Below are 18999 nucleotides of genomic sequence, written 5' to 3'. Positions count from 1 at the left end.
ACATGTCTGCTGCAGTGCGCAAGAGTGATAGTAATTTTAACTAGAGGCTTGCTTTCTGCCCAGTATATATTTTTATTTCAAGTTTTCTGTTTATACAGCAACAGGACATATTATTCCGGTGCTACCCAGCAGAAGTAGTTTTGTTTGCTACTAATGACAGATTATGTATGCTTTAAGAGATTTATTTTCTTTTTGCTATGCACTATTATTCATAGTGTAGAACACACCAAATAAGAGAGGCTTTTTTGGAAAAAAAAAGAAAACAGCAATGATATAACAGTAGTGTGCATAAAGCTTCACAGAGCTGTTCAGAGAGCATCTTTTCCCCACAATTTGACTTTTGTCAGTGTAGATTAGAAATGACCACTTGAGTGCTGCTCAGTGAAACCATATACTTTTTTTAAAAGTCAAATTTTATTTAACTCAAAAAGTGTCTTTAAACAGAAATTACTTCTGAGAACATAGCCATTTGTGTGAGAACACTTAAAGTTTAAGATTTCAGTACTTTTATTTTCTCTGGAATGCAGAGGAAGATCTTTCAAAAGTTCCTTTAGTCTGCTGGAATTTGTATTAGTGAAGCAATACATTACTTAAGTACTTGTGGTGCTTTGTTTTTATTTTCTGCTTGGTATTATTAGGCATATTTTCAACTTCACACTTGTGTAATTGGAAATAGAATCACAGAATGGACAGGATTGAAAGGGACCACAGTGGGTTATCTGTTCCAACCTTCCTGCTTAAGCAGGGTCATCCCAGAGCACATGGCACAGGTTTGCATTCAGGCAGTTCTTGAATATCTCCAGTGAGGCAGACTCCACACTATCTCTGGGCAACCTGTTCCAGTATACAGTCACCTGCACAGTAAAGTTCTTCCTCATGTTCAGGTGGGACTTCCCATGCATCAGTTTCTGCCCATTGCCTCTCATCTCATTGCCTGGCACCACTGAGCAGATGGAGCCTGGTCCATCCTCTGACACCTCCCTGCAGATACTGACAGACATTGATAGGTTCCACTCTCAGTCATCTTTTCTCGAGGCTGAACAGGCTGAGCTTCCTCAGCCTTTCCTCTTAAGAGAGATGGTCCATCCCTTCATCATCCTTATTACTGTCCACTGGACCCACTCCAGGAGCTCTGCGTCTCCCCCCTACTGAGAAGTGCAGAGCTGGACACAGAACTCCAGATGTGCCAGGGCTGAGTAGAGGGGCAGAATTGCCTCCGTTGACCTACTGGCAATGCACTTCCTAAGGCATCCCAGGTTACCACTGACCTTCTTGGCCACAGGGCACTGCTGACTCTTGGACAATTTGTTGTTCATCAGGATCCTCAGGTCCTTCTCCACAGAGCTGCTCCATCAGGTCAGATGAATGTCTTAGAAATAAACACTGTCTTCAAAATAACCAAAATTGTTATATCTGATATATGTATCTCCACACTACACATGTATATATCTCATTCTTGGCTTGAGTAATGTGCTGTGGTGTTAAACAAACTGTCATGTAGAATTATGCTTAGTGTAAGCTGATTTCCAGTAAGGCACATGAAGACTACTTACTGCATGAGAGAATATACTACAGTGTATTATGTTTCTGATTATTTTATTGAATCATGACATGGCATTGCTTTATTTCTTATACCTGATGAGTGACATTTTCATATGAACAAGAGTATCAAAATAATGTGCCATTGCATTGCAAAGTACATTCTCATTTACCATAGTTTATACTTGATACATAAAATAAACATGGCCTGAAGCAGTTTCCTTTCTAGTCCAGATCCTGGTTGCTCATGGTGCTGAAATATTTGAGATGCCTTTGCATCAACACTTCAATCTAGTAATTTTAATTTTGTCTTCAGGTGTTTCCTCCATAGCTGTCTGTTTATGCTTGAACCCAAGTATTTCAGTAAAGTTAATTCTCACAGAAGTCACTTCTATGATTTGTGACTTGTTTCAAAGAACACACACTTTGTGGAGCTCATTTGCTTGTTCTTTTAAGAGGGTACTTGCAGATTCAAATAATATGTTTTTGGAAACTGTTTTTAGGAGATTTAGTGAAACCACTCACAGATCCAGTGAGCTGCATCGAAGGGCAGGACTGAGGGGGTTAAATTTGTTTATGTGTTATAAAGTCAGGTGCTCATCATTCGCCAGAGCTGCTGTTACCAGATTACAGAAAGTCTCAGTATGAGGATATTGAGAACAGAAACATGCATGTACAGAAAGAGCAGTGGTTTTCAGAAACACCTCACTCTCCTTTGTCAAAGCCAGTCACAGCAGGCAACTGGAAAAAGCTAACAATCAAATGAATCTTACCTTATTTCATATCACAGCTTACATACGGGAGAATTTCCACAAATCAGGTCATATAACTGTCCCTTTTTCTTCTTCCAGATCACTTCTTGGGCCTTATTGTTTGTAGGATGTCTGCAGGATGTGTGCTGTGGCTCTGGTGGGTCCCCACAGTCATTCTTCTCAACTGTGAAACATACGCACATGGTTTTCCCTGAATTAATTAGGAAATATTGCAATTATGTTTCTCCATCCTAAAATTTTTCAACCCAGAGCAAAATCTAATCTTTTTGACAGGACATGATTAAATGGGATGTTTAACCTTGATTTGGGAAGAGGGTTAACCTCTGACAAGCCAAAGGCTGAATTTCATTTTGTAGAAAATTTCTTGATATTGCACTTTTTAAAAATTACTTATTTATTATAGTAATTTTTTATCTATAAACAGTCTTGAAATTCTTATGCCCTTTAGAATGCATAGCTGGGACACCTCTTGTGCATAATCACAAAAGGTATGTAAGGATATATATGGCATGCATGTGATTGAATCTCTTAAGAGCAGTCAAAACTAAATTTGTTGTTATTCAGGGAAGCAGGATGTTAGGAGCAAACAGAAGTGTGTGCCACAACAACAAAGATAAATGCCATAGCTTTGCTAGTTCCCCACACAGCATTTATGGATATGAAGCAGTTTAGTCATGATATCAGGGAACTGATACATCTGTTAAGAGAAACGGATTTTATGCACCATAAAATTAAATGCTGCATTGCCAAGAAATATAGGATGCATTCCTGTAGTCTTGTTTTTGCAAACTAAACATTGTAACGTGATATCCTAAGAAGGTGGAACTGGAAATCTGTTTTGAAATCATATTCCATTAGGAATGCACACTGTACTTTATGGAAGGATTACAGCTGTCTTTTATGGTGCCTTATTTTTTTCTACACTGAGACTAAACTGTGTACCGTTAGCAGACTAATGCATAAGGAAGATATTTCAAATTTATGTTGAACTGTATCATCCTAAATGAATCCAAAGTACTAAAAAAATCTGTGCAACATCTGTCCCCTGGTGCTCCTGAAGCGCTGTTACCAAAGGGAGGCAAACAAACACTATCTGGAGTGTTTTGCATGTGTTAGGAAAGAAAATTTTGGCCAGACACTCCAAGCTTTGAGTACTGTGCTTCTGGAAAGTTCCAGCACCTCTGATAGAATCATAAAATCATTAAGGTTGGAAAAGACCTACAAGATCCTTGAGTCCCACTGTTAACCCAGCACTGACCATCCCACCACTAAACCATGTCCCCAAGTGCTACATCCATGTGTCTTTTAAAACTTCTGGGGATGGTCCTGGGCAGCCTGTTGGGATGCTTGACAACCCTTTCCGTGAAAAAGTTTTTCCCAGTATACCCAATCTAAAGGCACCCTCAAACTAGTTGTAGGGATTTCTCATAACTTGAGTTTTTTGAAGTACAAGACGCTGTGCTGGACCCTGTATGGCAAAATAGAGAGTGCACTGAGGCAGAATCATTGAAGTCAGATTGGTGACCAAGGTGTCACTGCTCTGTAAAATCAACCAAGGATCTGTATATCATTTTCCTTTTGGTCTGCCTTTCTCTGACATGTTACTACTCAGTGCTCTACAGAAAATATAAGTAGAGACAGGGAATAGGTGGCAAAATCAAGTCAACATTGTGTATGTTTTCTAGGTATCAGCTGAAATATTTGCATGGTTACATGTGTATGCAAAGACACAAGTCAGCAGTATGGTCTTATAAGTAGTGACAGTGATGTACTCCTTGGAGTCTTGTAGCTCCAAGAATTTAGAGGGTAAATTCTTAGGCACTGTGTAAATTGGTATAGATTACTAATTGACACTAGCAGAGAGGGTGGCCCCTTGGGTTTCTAAAATGCTCTTGGCTCATTCAAAGATTATACACACGAAGATTATATTTGCTTTTCTGCTCTTACTTGTTAAACGCGTTCTTTATTAAATTATATTTCTGTAGTTAACTCTGTTCTGTAGAAGTGCCTGGCAGGTTCAGGCTCTTAATGCATCTTCCTCACTGGGGGGTTGTAAGGCTTAATTGTTCAGAATGTATAAAATGACATGAAAGGATTTATTTAAAAGCAATGTATTATGATGATTATAAAGCTGATGGTGATGTGCATAACACCTGCTGTGACACCAGCCTCAGCAAAAGCAATCTTTGCTTTTAGACTGGAATTTCTCTGGAGCAGTGAGAACAATATCACTTTTCAGGGCTTCTTTTTTCCCCTGTTGAAAAATCTGGTTTCTCTTTGAGAAGGCAAAATATTGGAGTTTATTCTCTTTTCTAATGGATATAACTAATTTGGTAAGATTATCTCAGGTAAATCCTGGTATTGAGGTGGACAGGTCTTTTGCCGCTGAGAAAATTAAAATAATTGCTAAAAATACACTTTTTTATTTTTTGAGAAGAATCTGCTATTGTGGTAATATTTTAGCTACTGAAAAGGTTTATAATATAAAGTGCAGATAAGAACTGAGATTAATTGTCTCCATTTTATAGTTACTTGCATTCTCCTTTTGATCCATCAACTGCAAAAGTCAGAAGAGGTGTAGTAGTGCAAAAGTTATCCAGACCTACATAAGAGAATTCATTATTTAGTGTGGTATGTGTTTGAATCTCTCTTCCTGTACCTCTCCGACCCCTCTTCATTGTTTTCTTTGTTATTCTTTCTTTGCCTTATATAAACTTGAACTGAATGAGACAGAATGCCCTGGGGCATTGCTTATGGGATTCTGGGCTTTTCATCTCTTGATTGCCTTCTTGGCAGCATCTTTAGTGAATTCAGACCTCTATCTGTTAGATACTGCAAGGTAAGGTAGATTCTGTAAATCGAGATTAACTCTTAATTCTGTTCCTTAATGGGGAAATGTCTATATCTAACATGGCATCTCTCCTGATAAGGAGTGAGGGCTGGAGGGTATTGTGGGGGAGCTCTGAAAGTTTCACCTACTGAAGTCCTTCCTGTTGTGTAAGCAGAGGATTCTGATCTCTGAAACTGACAATTCCCATCCTTCTGGTGTTGGTCAAGAGAATGTGATCCAGTTTTGAAAAAGAAAATTTTATTTTGAGTGGAGTGTCTTGGCAGAATGAATGACATTTGAAAAGTGATGAAAAAGCCCATTAGAAAATGGTTTCAGAGACAACACTGTAGCTGTTACTTGCAGCGTAAGTATAATGCTAAGACAATGAGAGAGAACACCTGAATTTTAGTGTGCTTGTTTAAAAAGAAACACCTCAAGGTCTCTTAATGTCTTTGTAAATTATTTGCAAATTACTTGTCTTTACACATGCCTGATCCAGACCTGAAAGTCCCATTGCCTTTTTATTTCCCATTTTCATCTAATTCCTCCCAGTAATGTCACCTTCAGATAGTTAAATGCTATCAATAATTCCTTGATTTGCTATTGCATGTTTTGTGCAGCTATCAAAACAAGGGATTTTTTTTCAGATTCAATTATGTTTGCAATAAGGTATGAGCAACCTTTAAAAAATACTGCTGAGTTTGAGACTTTAGAGGCTATTATTGCACACAGGCAACATCCTCACTTCCAGCCGTGACTGAAAATGCTTTCTTAAAGTTTCTCTACAATTTCAAAAGATAGTGTTTCTTGCATAGAGAATTACCATAATATAATGTTTTATTAACATTGTAGGCATTTTTATTACAGCTTATTGAACGTGCTGGTGTTTCTCATAACACACAGTTATTTGAGGGTGCTTGGATAGATATTTGTTTAGCAATATAGAGTAAATCTCTCACACTGAGACAGAATGTTTCTCATTGGTAACCAGGCTTGTGTTTTATTGGCGAGGATGCCTGTCAGTGCTAGAGGGCAAGGCAAGAGGAGTGAATTAGAAGTGTATACCTGTTGCATTAGGGGTAATCCAGCTGTTCTTCTGAATGTGTCTACAGAGTGTGCTTGTATGGATTGGAACACTGGGATGAGAGACCTGTAATATGTATGTTGCTGGAGAATTATTTTTATATTGTCTGAATATTCCATATACTGTACTACAGCCAGGCAGACCTCAGATTGCCTGTGCTGTTATTGAATTCAGTTTTCTTCACTGAGTTCAGTGAGATTTGAAGCAATGTCTTTCTAAAGTTGTGATAATAGATCAGGCAAGAGAAAATGCTTCTGTTGTGCTTCTTTATCCTTAACTTAGGATTGATTAAGCATTACTGATTTCTAAAGAAACTGTGTTATGCTTGTAAATATAAATTATTCTATACCCATTTGTTAAAACAAATAGGGAGTATAATGAGCACATTTATGTGATGCAGAGAAAAACTGCAGTGGTACCATGTGTCATGTCATTTCTCAAAGTAAATTTCAGTTTGATTTTGCAGTTTAAACTGTTGACTTGAATTTTGAAAGATGATGTTGGATTGGTTTGTGGAAGGAGTATTCTGCCCTATTTTGTCATGCTTATTATTAGATTATTAGAGAGACAGCTGCAGCTGGCTTAAAATTGTGCACTAAAAATATTGAAGAGTCTGGCCTTGAGGAAACAGAGCGGTAGAATGGCAACAAGAATATTCATTTAGCACAGAGTTATCTGGGGATTTGAGAGATGCTTTCAAAAGTATGCTATATCACAGGACAAATTTTATTATATTGCTTTTGTCCCTTACTGCTTCTATTGATCTTTTTCAAATACGTCTTTCAAAATTGTCACATATCTGTCTTCAGAGCCATAAAATAAGGTTGACATTAATAAGGGTTTCTTATCTCATTTTACCAAGAGAGCAAGAAGGGACAGATTCTGTCTATTCAATATGCTTTCAGAATTAATTTAATTAAATATAGCTTGTTTATTCATTAGAAAAGATTTTCAGTGAAAATGTGTTAATCAGGGTGGGTAACTTACACATTCAAAAGTAAGCTCCATTATTGGGGTAGTACGAAAGAAATTATTAGTATTTATCACGGTGATTCATTGTACTAATTTTAAGGAGTTTAGGTCTCATTTTTCAAAATAATTCAGCATTTCCAGCCAAAAAGCACGTGAGCCAACACTGAAAGCACCCAGATGAATGGCCTCCTGCTTGCCTACAAATGGCCATGGCTTGATTACATATCAGTCAAGCAAAACACCAAGCAACAAGAGAATTTAGCATCATATAACAGTAAAGAAAGGGCTCAGAGTTCAGAGCCTTCTGAGAGATATGCTCAGCCTTCCAAATTCACCTAAATCTTAATTTTGCAAGTGCTGTGTGACAGAGCACTGGGAGCTTGAAAAGATTCACTGCTACATCAGCTGCAATAGCCTACTGACAAACTCTAAAATATTAGTTCACCACTTTGATAAATATTACGTAGCATGCAAATGTATACCCAGACACACAAACTAACATACATGTGTATGCCTATTATATTTGACACAATTTCTTCCTGATGTATTTGTTATTCTTTATTATCCTGCTAGGGACTTTCCTATTTTGCTCTTTTTTCTGTCTTTCACTGTGTGTTGCCTGCTAAATTTGAAGGAATTCTTTCACACTTTTCTGGGTACTTTGAAGAACCCTCATCTCCTAGCCTAAATTCTGAGTTCATTGATCTTTATTCAGACTTAGCTCTCATACACTTACACATTTTGTAGTGCCAGGATTTGGAATTTTGACTACACTAGGCAGCAGTTACGCTAATTACTTTTGCAAAGTATCTTTTGGATGTGAAATTTCTAGAAAAATAATTCAGGAATAATAACTTTACAATCAGCTGATAGAAGACATGAAATTTATAGGCTCTTCTCAAACTGAATAACCCTCCTACATAGCACATATAAAATTGGAAGCATAAATTGGGTTGGAAATCCCAAATCACAAAAGTGAGAGCTGCCTAGCTGAGGGTTTGTCCTCCACTCTCAGATGTGTTTGCATCCTGACTGCCAGACTGACCCACACTCCCCTTCTTGCTCCAGCATATTGGAAGAAAATTTTCCAGGACAGTTCTTTTGCCTAAAGTTCACTCCTGCCAGATTTGTCCTTCTCTGAGTCCAGCCAGCTGTAAAAGGACTCCAGTGGCATTTGACAGACTGTGTGTGAAATAAGTCGCACCCTGTGTCCAATGGATGTAGTTCACTGAACCAAAAAGAGCTTTGTACTTTTATAGATGGTAGCATCACACTTGAGTACAGAGAAAAAGACCAGAGCCTCTACTGCTGCCTTTTTTCGGTTGTGTGCTTTCTCTTCACTTTCTCAGCTGTCCCCTAAACCCACCTGAGCAACTGGTATCATCTGATTATTCTGGTATTTGGCTTACATGGTTGGATTGCTATCAACTGCACCCCTGTGTGTGCTTGTCTGAGTAAATCCAATCAGCTAATGAAATTGTGGTCCTTCCATCAATTGATTAGCAAATTCTTTGTATAGTTACACTGGCCCATCTCTCTTCCAAAGCTGCATATTTTTGTTTACCCAGACAGTCTGTGCCTGACCCCTTCCTTGCCTTTCTAGAATGCCCCTTTTTTCACTTCACAGGCATTTAGTATATTAAAAAAAAAAATAGACATGATTTATTTGGGAAAGTGACCTTTGTATCTCTTCAGAGCCAAGCAACATTCCTTTGAATTTGTAGGGTAATTATTGGGGTTTATTTATTTTCTTTTACTAAAATAATTCTATATATTCAAGTATAAATGTTTTGTATTATCTACTGCATTACACTTGAAAGTGAGAGGTATTTGCTGGACTTGCTGCAGTATCTGCTTTCCTAAAGTAGCCCAGTGGGGTAGTGTGCTGTGCTGCCTTACAAAAACCAGAATAATGCAGCTTGTGCATGTCCAGGAGCATGGTGCATTCATGATGCTCTTTGTGGAGCTCTGCAGTGACACTCCCCCGCCCCTCCAACATCATCACAAAAATGACATATCAGCAGACTTATATTTTTGGCTGTTTCTGTTCTCTACAGATTCATCATCAAAGAGGATCATCAAAAATAAAATTCCTCCTCTGCAGAGAAATTATGTCTATTTAGGAAAGGTCTTTATATAATAAAGGCTTTTATTTTGGAGTAAAAAATCTGTTGGCATTAGAGAGATCTGTTCACTTTGGCAGAAGCCTCCTGAAATCAATAGATTGTTTCTTTTACATACAGAATACTGAATAAGCCTCTAAACAATAGAAGTTTACTTATGTAGACTTTACCCTAATGGCATCTTCACTTAATTTTCCTGATAAAACCTTATGGTAAATTCAGTAACCACTCTCCTATTTATCAAGGTTCCAGCCTGCAAATAATTTCAGAGACAGGATCTACTTACGGGAATACATTAGCAGTATTAGATCCAGCCATGATTTGTCTTTCTTGTGTTAACTTTGAGTAGGAGGGAGTCTGCAATCAAGATTTATAACTGCTGGTTCTGTGGTACTGGTAATTCCATCACCCCCAAATTGACTTCTGATTTTGGGGGGGTCCAAACCACAGTGGAAGTCTATATCCCAGAGTCCATATGACATATAACAAAGCATAAGCCCCAAAGCAAGTAGCTTTGGGAGGGCATGGGCACTCAGTTGGTTTCCTACTCAGTCACTGAGCTGCTCCCTGTTGGGTCCTCTTGTCCATAAGGCAGAGGTACAGAAGGGATGTAAAGATTTTATTTAATTTTCTCTGCTAATGCTGTAAAGGAAAAATCTCATTATTGGAAATGAATTAATTTTGAGAAGATGTGTTAAAAGACTTCAGCCAGAGGCAGGGCTATTAGAGAAAAGAGTTCAAATAAGTGAAGTTTGGTAAAACGGCTAGCAACTGAAACTGTATATTGAAATGTAATTGAAACCTATTATTAGAGGTATTGAGCATTTTTAGTATTCAGAGTAGTGCTATCAGTACTGCCTGTAGTACTGTGAGCTCTTTTTTTAGCAGTTAAGGACAGTAGCCTTTAGTCTGATTCTTTAACTATGTTCTGAGACTCGTGGGTTTGATGTTCTATTTCCTGCAAGCCTACAGTGCAGGAATGAGATGATTTGTGGAAGAACCATCTGGGAAACAGCAGGATTATGCTGGCACTCTTCCTTGGGATTTTCTCCTCTTGCATAAAAATGTGAGAATGAACCACATCCCCCAAATCCACCAAAGGCTGAGCAACAAAGACAAGCGTAGTTAGTCTGTATTGCAGAGGATCCTTCAGCATCTACAAAAATTGAGAAGGAGAGTTGAATTCTTTCCTCCTGCAGCCGTTGCTCAGCTTCTTCCTCAGCTTCATCGTCCAACATCTGTGTAACAAGCTGGTGCCTGGGTAACTCCTGGGCAGTACAGAGTCCTTTCTCACAGCAACCTGTAGTGCAGCTGTTCCTTAGGGTGTTCCTGAACAAATATTTTGATTTTGGGGTTTTTTCCCTGTAAGTTGCTAAGATGTGAGATGTAAAGGGATATCAACATTTCAAATTACTTGACAAGTTAGTGCTAGCACATTTGAATACACATTTAGGAGGGATAGTTGTAGGAAGGAATAGAAAGATAGAGTTTTGGCCCATGACAAGCATCCCAGCCTTTCTCCCAGATGGGAATGGTACACTTGGCTGTGCCTGTGGATATCAAGATCTGGCTGCTGCACTGACATAAGGGGAATGTAAGTTCTAAGGGGAACATCTTTTACATGACCAGCCCTGTTTCATAATCTTTCCCTGCTAGAAATCTTAAAAGAGAACAGAAGGAAATGCCACCTCACGCTGCTGACCTCCTGACAGGATTTATTGTAAGAAGCAGGTATTTCGCGTTACTAAGTTGGTAGGATCCATTATGGTGGCAAAGAAAGTGTATGAGAGCTCTACTGAAGCCTTCTTACCTACCTATCCCTGTCAGCACTAAGAACTTTCAGTGGACATACATGATTGTTATAGACAGTAAACATCATCTGTTTTTCCCCTTTATGAATTCTTTCAAGAGCCCCATGTGGTTCTTTCCCAGTATAATATGGAATATGTTAAGGATGAACTATTCACTTTTTTTGCCAATATTTTTCTTTCTTTTTCCTTTATATCTGCTTTGCCAAAACTCTGCGTCTTTTGATGTTGTGCGGAAATGTATTACTGCTTCACAAAAGTCTGTGTTTACTCACAATTTCAAACAGAAAACATGAAGATGCAGAATTTAACTTACACCTTCTCTGAGAATGCTGAGACTAGAGATGAGTAAACATTCTTTCAAGAGCTCTGGAAGGAATCTTTTGAGTCTCATTGTGGTTTTTATATACCTTGAGTTGTATTTTTTACCAGTACTTTCAGCTTTCTGCACAGTTATACTTTCTTAAAAATATTTATATGCAAAAAAAAAAAAAAATACTACTCTTAAACCATATTTCTCTTCTTCTCATTCAGAAATTGGCTGGTTTCAAACAGATATATTTTAGAAGATTCCCATATGGAGTGTGTGCATTGATGAGGAGGAAGTGTGACTGTGCTTTCTCCACACCACTGCCTTGCTTCAGGGGTGTTTATAATGTTCTACAGTGATCTTCTCTAAAGCACTTTAGCATTCTCCTCCATAAAACACTATGGCATGCTATGAATTATATATTTACAGTAAGGCAGACGTGTCTACCAGTTCAGTCACGAGATATGATGATATGCTTTTTTGCCTCTAAGTGGTTAACAATTGCAAAATATTCTTTTTAATGCCTAGAACTCTATTCACTTTATTTTTCTTTTTGGGTATTGGAAAATAAATCTTAAACATTTCTTCTGTTATCTAGCACTTTAAGCCTTTTCATAGCATTTGTAACATCTCTGCCAACACTCCATCTGTGATTTTAGCTTGCAGGAAACACTTTGCAAATCTGTTATTAGCTTAGATGCAGAGAGCTGCTGTTTAAATATTAATTGTAACTTCTCTCATAAGTGCTCTCAAACCCACTCAGTCACTTATGAAGTTCAACAGATATTGGGGGGAGGGAGTGTGTCAGGGGTAGGGCCTGCTCTTAGCTGTAGCAAGGGTCCTACTCAAGTTACCAGTACAAGGTAGAGAAGTGTTCTGATGCTTGTCCTCTCCTCTTGATCTCAGTTCCACAACTTGCACCCACATGACAAAAAAAATAGAAAAGAGTAACTTTAAACAGTAAGCAAACTTCAAAGTGGACTTTCTGCCAAACTGGCTGTGAGCAAGAAGAACATCACACAGTGCTCACAGGAAAAGATGAGATCCATTGAGATCCATCAGCTGTTTGAAATCCTAGTTATTGGTCACATACACTTCTAAAGTACTTCAGTATTGCTCCATCCCGAATCACATTCAGTAGCGGCATTATATTGGGGTAGAGCCCATCTCATATTTTTAGTCATGATCCTCACCCTATTTAATTTCTTAATTCCACAAAACATACTTTACACTTTAAAATAAAAATTTAAAAAGCAAAATATTATGTGTTTACAGACATTTCAGTGAAGTATTTGATAGAAGTGAGGAACACAATGTTTAACACCATCCAGCCTGCCTGTTTTCTGTGGATTACCAGAGCATTATAATTGTCATATGCATATTTGATATAAGTGAAAGATGATCAGCCCCATTAAAATCATATGATGTATTTTTTCCTCTCTTCTTCTTCCAGATGGTTACTAATCTTTTATTGGTGAGGTGGTTTGCCTACGGTGTAATCTGAGATTTTTCCTCTTGTCATTTTAGTGAGTTACTTCTCTTTGTGTTTGCAGGTGGACTGAATTTTAATGTGCTGAATTCTGTTAATTGCTTAGCATTTAGGTGTTTTTCTTATTATCCTACAAATATATATTTTAAAAATTAAGTATTACCCACATATTCCTTTTATCTTGCAGCATTCTGTGAAGAAGGGTGCAGATATGGTGGAACTTGTGTAGCCCCTAACAAATGTCTCTGCCCTTCTGGATTCACTGGAAGTCATTGTGAGAAAGGTAAAGCTTTACTGAAAAACACCTTCTTTGGAAATGAGAAGTATGATATGTGAAAGAAGTAATTACTTTCCATTCTTTCATTCTGCTTGATGCTTTCTCTCTGTTGAAGGTATGGCTGTTCCATTTCTGCCTTTTCTGCACTGAAAGTACATCTTGTCTAAAACTTTCCATGTTGAATTTTATCAGGGATATATCTGCTTTTGCTTCCAGTGTGCACTTCTAGTTAATTAGAAGGGACATTAAATGAAAAATATTTGCTTCACCAGTTTGCTGTGGTGCAAGCTCAAGGTTTCCTTCTGCTTTTCCTGAATTTGTTGTGCAAATTAGACCAGAATTTGGATGCTTGCTTTTCACTTCAGGTTATTGAATTATTAAGATTTGATTTGTTTCTTAGTCACAGTTTTTATAGAATCACAGCCTATTCAAAGATGTCTCACTAGTCATGATTAGATTCTACCTGTTCCCAGATTTTTATTTTTCAAGATTTGCTTCTGACAGCCTCATAGTTCCACCTTCCAGTTTGTTTCACAAAGAGCTGGTTCCTTGTCTACCTTAAATGAGGAGAAAGGGATCTCACCAAACTCCATATAGGACTCTTATTATTTTCTTTATTTAGCAGATTTGGGATTTTATTTTGGTTTGTGCTTATTGAGGTTATATGTCACTTAACAAACTCAATGATGAGGGTTTTTTTGCACTGCATGTGTGTTAATTAACTGTTTACACTTGTATTTACTTTTGAATATGAAGTGGATTGTTAATGCAGGTTGTATGCTGTAGTATGGATGAGATTATAATTGGTGAATTTTTTTAGAAAGAAAAAATGAAAACAGAGAAATAACTGCTACAGTTAAATTAGTGGAACCACTTGTAACCCAGAGATTGTGCAGTAATTTCTGTGTTTATTGAAGTCACTTAAGCCCAGTTGTCAATAAATCTTCTTTAAGTAGCTTCTGAAAACTGCTAAATACTTCTATGGGTGTAGCCAAATCACTGTATACTAAAAGCCTGTAGTTTCTAGTTGTCAGCATTGTTTATGATTATTTAAGAATGAACTAGGACACTAATATTTTCATCTCATCTAGAATAAATCTGAGTACTTATTTTTCTTTTGCCTCTAGCCTTTGGGTTATTTGTTTTAAATAGAAAAACAACCTCCAGAGTCTCCTGCCATTCAGCAATGAGTCCTGGCAATATCATGGGGAAGTAATGCAAGACATTCCTACCTCAAAGCCCCACCTGCCGTGGCTCCCCAGCTGCTAATGCTTCCTGCTGGTTACCCATGTATAATTTGCTCATTCCTTTCTAAAACGTGTTGCTCAGAGACATCAGTACATTCAGAGGGATGCAGAATGCTAGAGATCTGTTCTGTGTATGTGACAGTATGGTAATGCAAAACCAGTACCAGCATTGCCCTAAGGTGCCCTCCCTACCCAGGGCTTCAGGCTAGATTTTAGCTCCTCTGCCTGTGATTCTTTCACCCAAGGATCTTAGAACATTATTTTTCCTTATAGCTGTAAAGGGACTTCCATATCTAGAGTACAGATTCTCTAAACTATTGAAGTGATGGTTTAAAATTGATAAATGAAGGACATAACCATTTTTGACTTGTATGTTTTTCATGTCTTTTGTATTGTTTGATCTATAATATGAGTTAGCACACCAACTAAAGGAAGCATGGCAGGTATGGTACTCTCATTATACCAAGCAATTTAGAGGTAGATGTCAGAAGGCGATAGCTTCTGTGAATAAAATCTATACAACTTGTACCAGAAGTCAGTTTATTTTTTTCTTTGAAGATGTATAGGGTTTACTAGTATGCTACAAATCAAGATAATGATGCTAACTTTGAGAAATCTGACATACAAGCTAGTTTGACAATGAACAGGGCTTTGTGTATGAGAATTTGTCACATTGTAGTTGTGTTGGAGGGTTTGAAAACTTCAGCAGATACATCTTATGTCATATGCATATTTCGGTGGCTAAGTCCGCATCAGATCTGTGAGAACAGCTTCAGCCTCCTGAAGGTACATGTCCTGGACAGACTAAATGTTCAGAGTAGAGAGGTGATGAACCACCTTTGAAGCAGGGTTCTTTTTGCTTCACTGATTACCCCTAGAAGATGTAGTGCTTCCAGGAGCAGGAGGCAGTAAAGGCTTTCCTCATTGTCTCACTGCAGTTTGCTGCAGTTTTTAAAGGACACCTAAGTATTCTAACCCCATGTTTGTTTTTTCTCCTGTCATCTTTAATATTAGAAATAAGCACTTTGTTTTATTTAGTATATGGCACCACTCCCTCAATCATTATGACACAGACGTAAGACAATGAAATGGTGGGGCAACACTTCAAATCAAAGCCTAAATGTTCTTGGCAAAACCTTGTCTGGTGGAAGCTCATAGTGAAGTGAGGCATATCAGAAGTAAAGTGATGTGTTTTGGTAATGTGTTCAATTTGCCACGGTGCATTTGAAAATATCCTTCAAACTGACAACACAGCAACTTCTTATACATTATTTGTGAGCTGAAAGGACTCATCACTAGCTAAAAACAGTATGACCCAAATTGACTTCAATGCCATGTAAAGGGTAAAATGAGCCAGTAATTAGAAATGTTGTTGAAAAGCAGGTGTGTTTACTTCTGAATATGAATCATATGTTACTCATCGTTTCTGACTGCCTGGCTGAAATTATGATATTAGGTTAATTAAAAATTCAGAGATATTTGAGAAGGGTAGGATTTATACCAGTAATTTACTCAGGTGAAATTAAAATACACATTTAAGGCTTATGTACAGATACATAATTCAACGTGCTGCTAAGAAGAATTACCTCTTGCCAGTCGCTTTGGCTGACATGAGAAATCATTGTAACAGTTGTGGGGCTATCTTTCCTTTTTGAAGGTGAACTGCAGATTGATATTCACAGATACTGTCAAGTAATTCCTTTCTCCATCCATTCTTTATAATGCTGTTTCTTTAAGTATGTGCTTGATGCTTCTAACTGAATTTTTGTAGTATTTAGGATCTGATTCTATCTTCAAATCACTTCTTTTTTGTTGATTTTGTGTTTTTCTGGCTAGGGCTGAAATCTGTGATCTCTGTGATTCGACCGTTTGATCGTATTTAACACAGTTGTGGTACTTGTGTTGGAAACCTTTCATGTTGGAATTTTTAGTGATGTTGCTGTGTGATTCCAGCATGATGGCTGAGCTAGAGATAGGCATCCTTAACTGTACGTAACACTGTGGGCTTGAACCCAGGTGCATCCGTGGCAGGGATCCCTGTTAAAAGCTTTTGAGAGACATTTTGGTGTGCAGAGAGGAGTACAAATACAGTACTCTGTGAGAATTGCTGGCAGCATGAACTCAAGTGCTCCAATTTTCCATCCATCTCATATTTTTGCAATCTTTAAAACAGAAAAACTCTAGATCATTCACTGAGCTGCTCTTTTCTGTCTGTGGATGAGCCACAGGTCAGTGGAGTTTTCATGCTGGTTTTGTGGACAGGTTCACAGTTATTTTGTATTTGTGGACTGTTAATCACTGCAGCTACTGATGAAGTGGTGAGGATGAGATAAGACAGGACAATCTATGATATCAAAGGTAGGAGTAAACAGATGATTGAATGCCTGGAAATTGCAGGCATTCCTTGAACACCTGCCTGCATGTGCTGGAGTCCTGTGCATGGGTCTAAGAAATACATCTGAACAGCTCTGGGAACTGCCCAGTGCTGGAAGTCATTTAGGGTGTCTTGTCTCTACAAATTATAATTTGGGGTGATGAGCAGGAAACAGCAGAAGGGTTTGAAGCAGTGGGTTCCCAGCTAGGGGCATGGAAAGGAAAGTGCAGTATTTTTCCAGGGGCTGCAGGAGCGCTTTTGGCAATGGGAGGGCACTGCCTCCAGAACAGATTCAAGTCAAGTGCACCACAGCTTTTCTCCCTTGTCTTGTGACAGCTGCTGTCTGAAGTGGTACGCAATAAATGGGGAATATGTTTCTGGTAGAATAGAAGGGCTTTGTGTGGGCTGGAGCTCATGGACGTGGATATTTCTGTGGTAGCGGTACATGTGTGTGTTTAGTCTTTGAAAAGCACTGGAAAGAAAGTATGCAGTCACATCAAATAGAATGATAGACAGGTGTCAAAAAATTACCTGCTGATGATAAACAGAAGCAAGGGTAAGATACAGCAGCAGAGCATCAAGATGTGATAATTACTAGGGTTATTTTTTCATGTTGTTTTGGGCTGTACCTGCAAAGAATTGTCTAATATTGGGGTGAGAGGTCATTTTTGAGTATGTACCATGGCTGAGAAATGTGCTTTGAATCTTACTAATCATATTGCAAGTGAGTAAGTAAATCAAGACTTGCTGTGTTGCATTAGTTATATATGGATTCTTCAGCACCTCACTGATTTCACAGGTGTGTAATGAAATGTTGCTGTGCTTACTCTTCAGTATGGGTTGTTACATCATGGAAATGAGGTCTTTAACTGATTTGTTTCATCATAGTTGGCAGTATCTGCAGTTTTTGTCTAAGAAGCTGCATAACATCTGTGTTCCCATCTCTTGAATTGCTTCTTCTGGAATATATTGTCTTCTGCAGTCCTTTGAGTAAAACTCCCTATAGTCTCTATTCCTGTGGACTGTACAGTTAGAAAAAATGTGAGAATTTAATTTCTATTTGCAATTTCTTTGATTCTTAGGCTGGATCAATCTTTAGGTGTGTATCTATCACAGACATTTCAGTCAAGGAGCCTGGTTTAAAAAATGAGCAAATAAAAACCAAAACAAAGCAGAGGAAGAGATTTTTCCATGAGTATGGTAAGCTAAATGTCAAAACTCCCTGCCTTCCTCTACCTATGATCTTTTTTGTAAAGTAAGAGGTGAGGTTTATTTTGGGAAACAAACCAGCTGTGCAGCTGTGGGCGCAAGGCTTTGCATGAGATTCTTTCTAAAGCCTCTAATTTCAAGGTGAGGCAAAGCCAGGATAGCGTGAGACAAGAAGGGTGAAGCAAGTGACACTTAGTTTATCACAGAGGAAAGTGGCTATGGTTGATATGTCATTCCTGAGGGTGTGACAGAGCCAGAGAAGGCAGATGTTCCAGGTGGCTGAGGTTGTCCTGCTCCATTTGCTGCCAAGCTGTTTGCAGCATTTGCCCCAGCGGTGCTTATTGCAAAATGGCAAGGGGTGATATCTTAATAAGATGGAAAAAACAAAGCTGTCATTTGTAAAGATACCAGGGAACAGATCAAAGAATATTTACTAGAAAAACCTGAGTAAGGCTGTCTCTGAGGATCAAGGGGACATCTGTCTGCAAATCAACAAGTAACTCTCAATGGAAGAAAGAGTTCTTCTCAGTGTCAATCTCCCAGACCAAGAACACTATTCACCACCCAGCTGACCCTCACATGAGGAGACAACTCATCAGTGTTTACTCTGCCTCATATGATCTAATAGTTTGATTTTAAAAGCCAGGTAAAAACACTAAGCAGACACTGGTTTTGGGGTGGTGGTTTGTTGGGTTTTTAATGTAATAAATATTTTTATCTTCCTGTGTAGTTTATTTGTTATATGCAGGTCTTTGGGTCTGTGTATTTTTCTTTGCTTCTAATTAAAGGAATATCAGCTATATTAATCTTTTATGTTACCCAAAGTGGTATCTTGACAAGTAACAAATGGTTCTAACATTCTGGTGTTTTACTAGTTACATGACTTGTGGTCATATGTATTGGGTTTGTATGGCAGAGTTTTGGTAGGGGAGGGAGAGCACGGAGGCTCCTCTGGAGAAGCCAC

At 38.2% G+C, this 18999-nt stretch overlaps 1 protein-coding gene across 3 annotated transcripts in view; it reads left to right on the top strand.

Moving 5' to 3' along the window:
- The window catches only part of NELL1 (neural EGFL like 1), a 297795-nt gene that overhangs the window by 217102 nt on the left and 61694 nt on the right, over positions 1–18999 (top strand). For all 3 annotated transcript variants that reach the window (XM_039552597.1, XM_039552596.1, XM_039552595.1), the window contains exon 15: positions 13116–13211. In XM_039552597.1, coding sequence (XP_039408531.1) covers positions 13116–13211 — 96 coding nt within the window. The remainder of the gene's footprint in view (positions 1–13115; positions 13212–18999) is intronic.

The sequence above is a fragment of the Corvus cornix genome, chromosome 5 (genome assembly GCF_000738735.6).
Source record: "Corvus cornix cornix isolate S_Up_H32 chromosome 5, ASM73873v5, whole genome shotgun sequence".
NCBI lineage: Eukaryota > Metazoa > Chordata > Aves > Passeriformes > Corvidae > Corvus > Corvus cornix.
The sequence above is the reverse complement of the archived record's forward strand: the minus strand, read 5'-3'. Positions and strand labels throughout refer to the sequence as shown.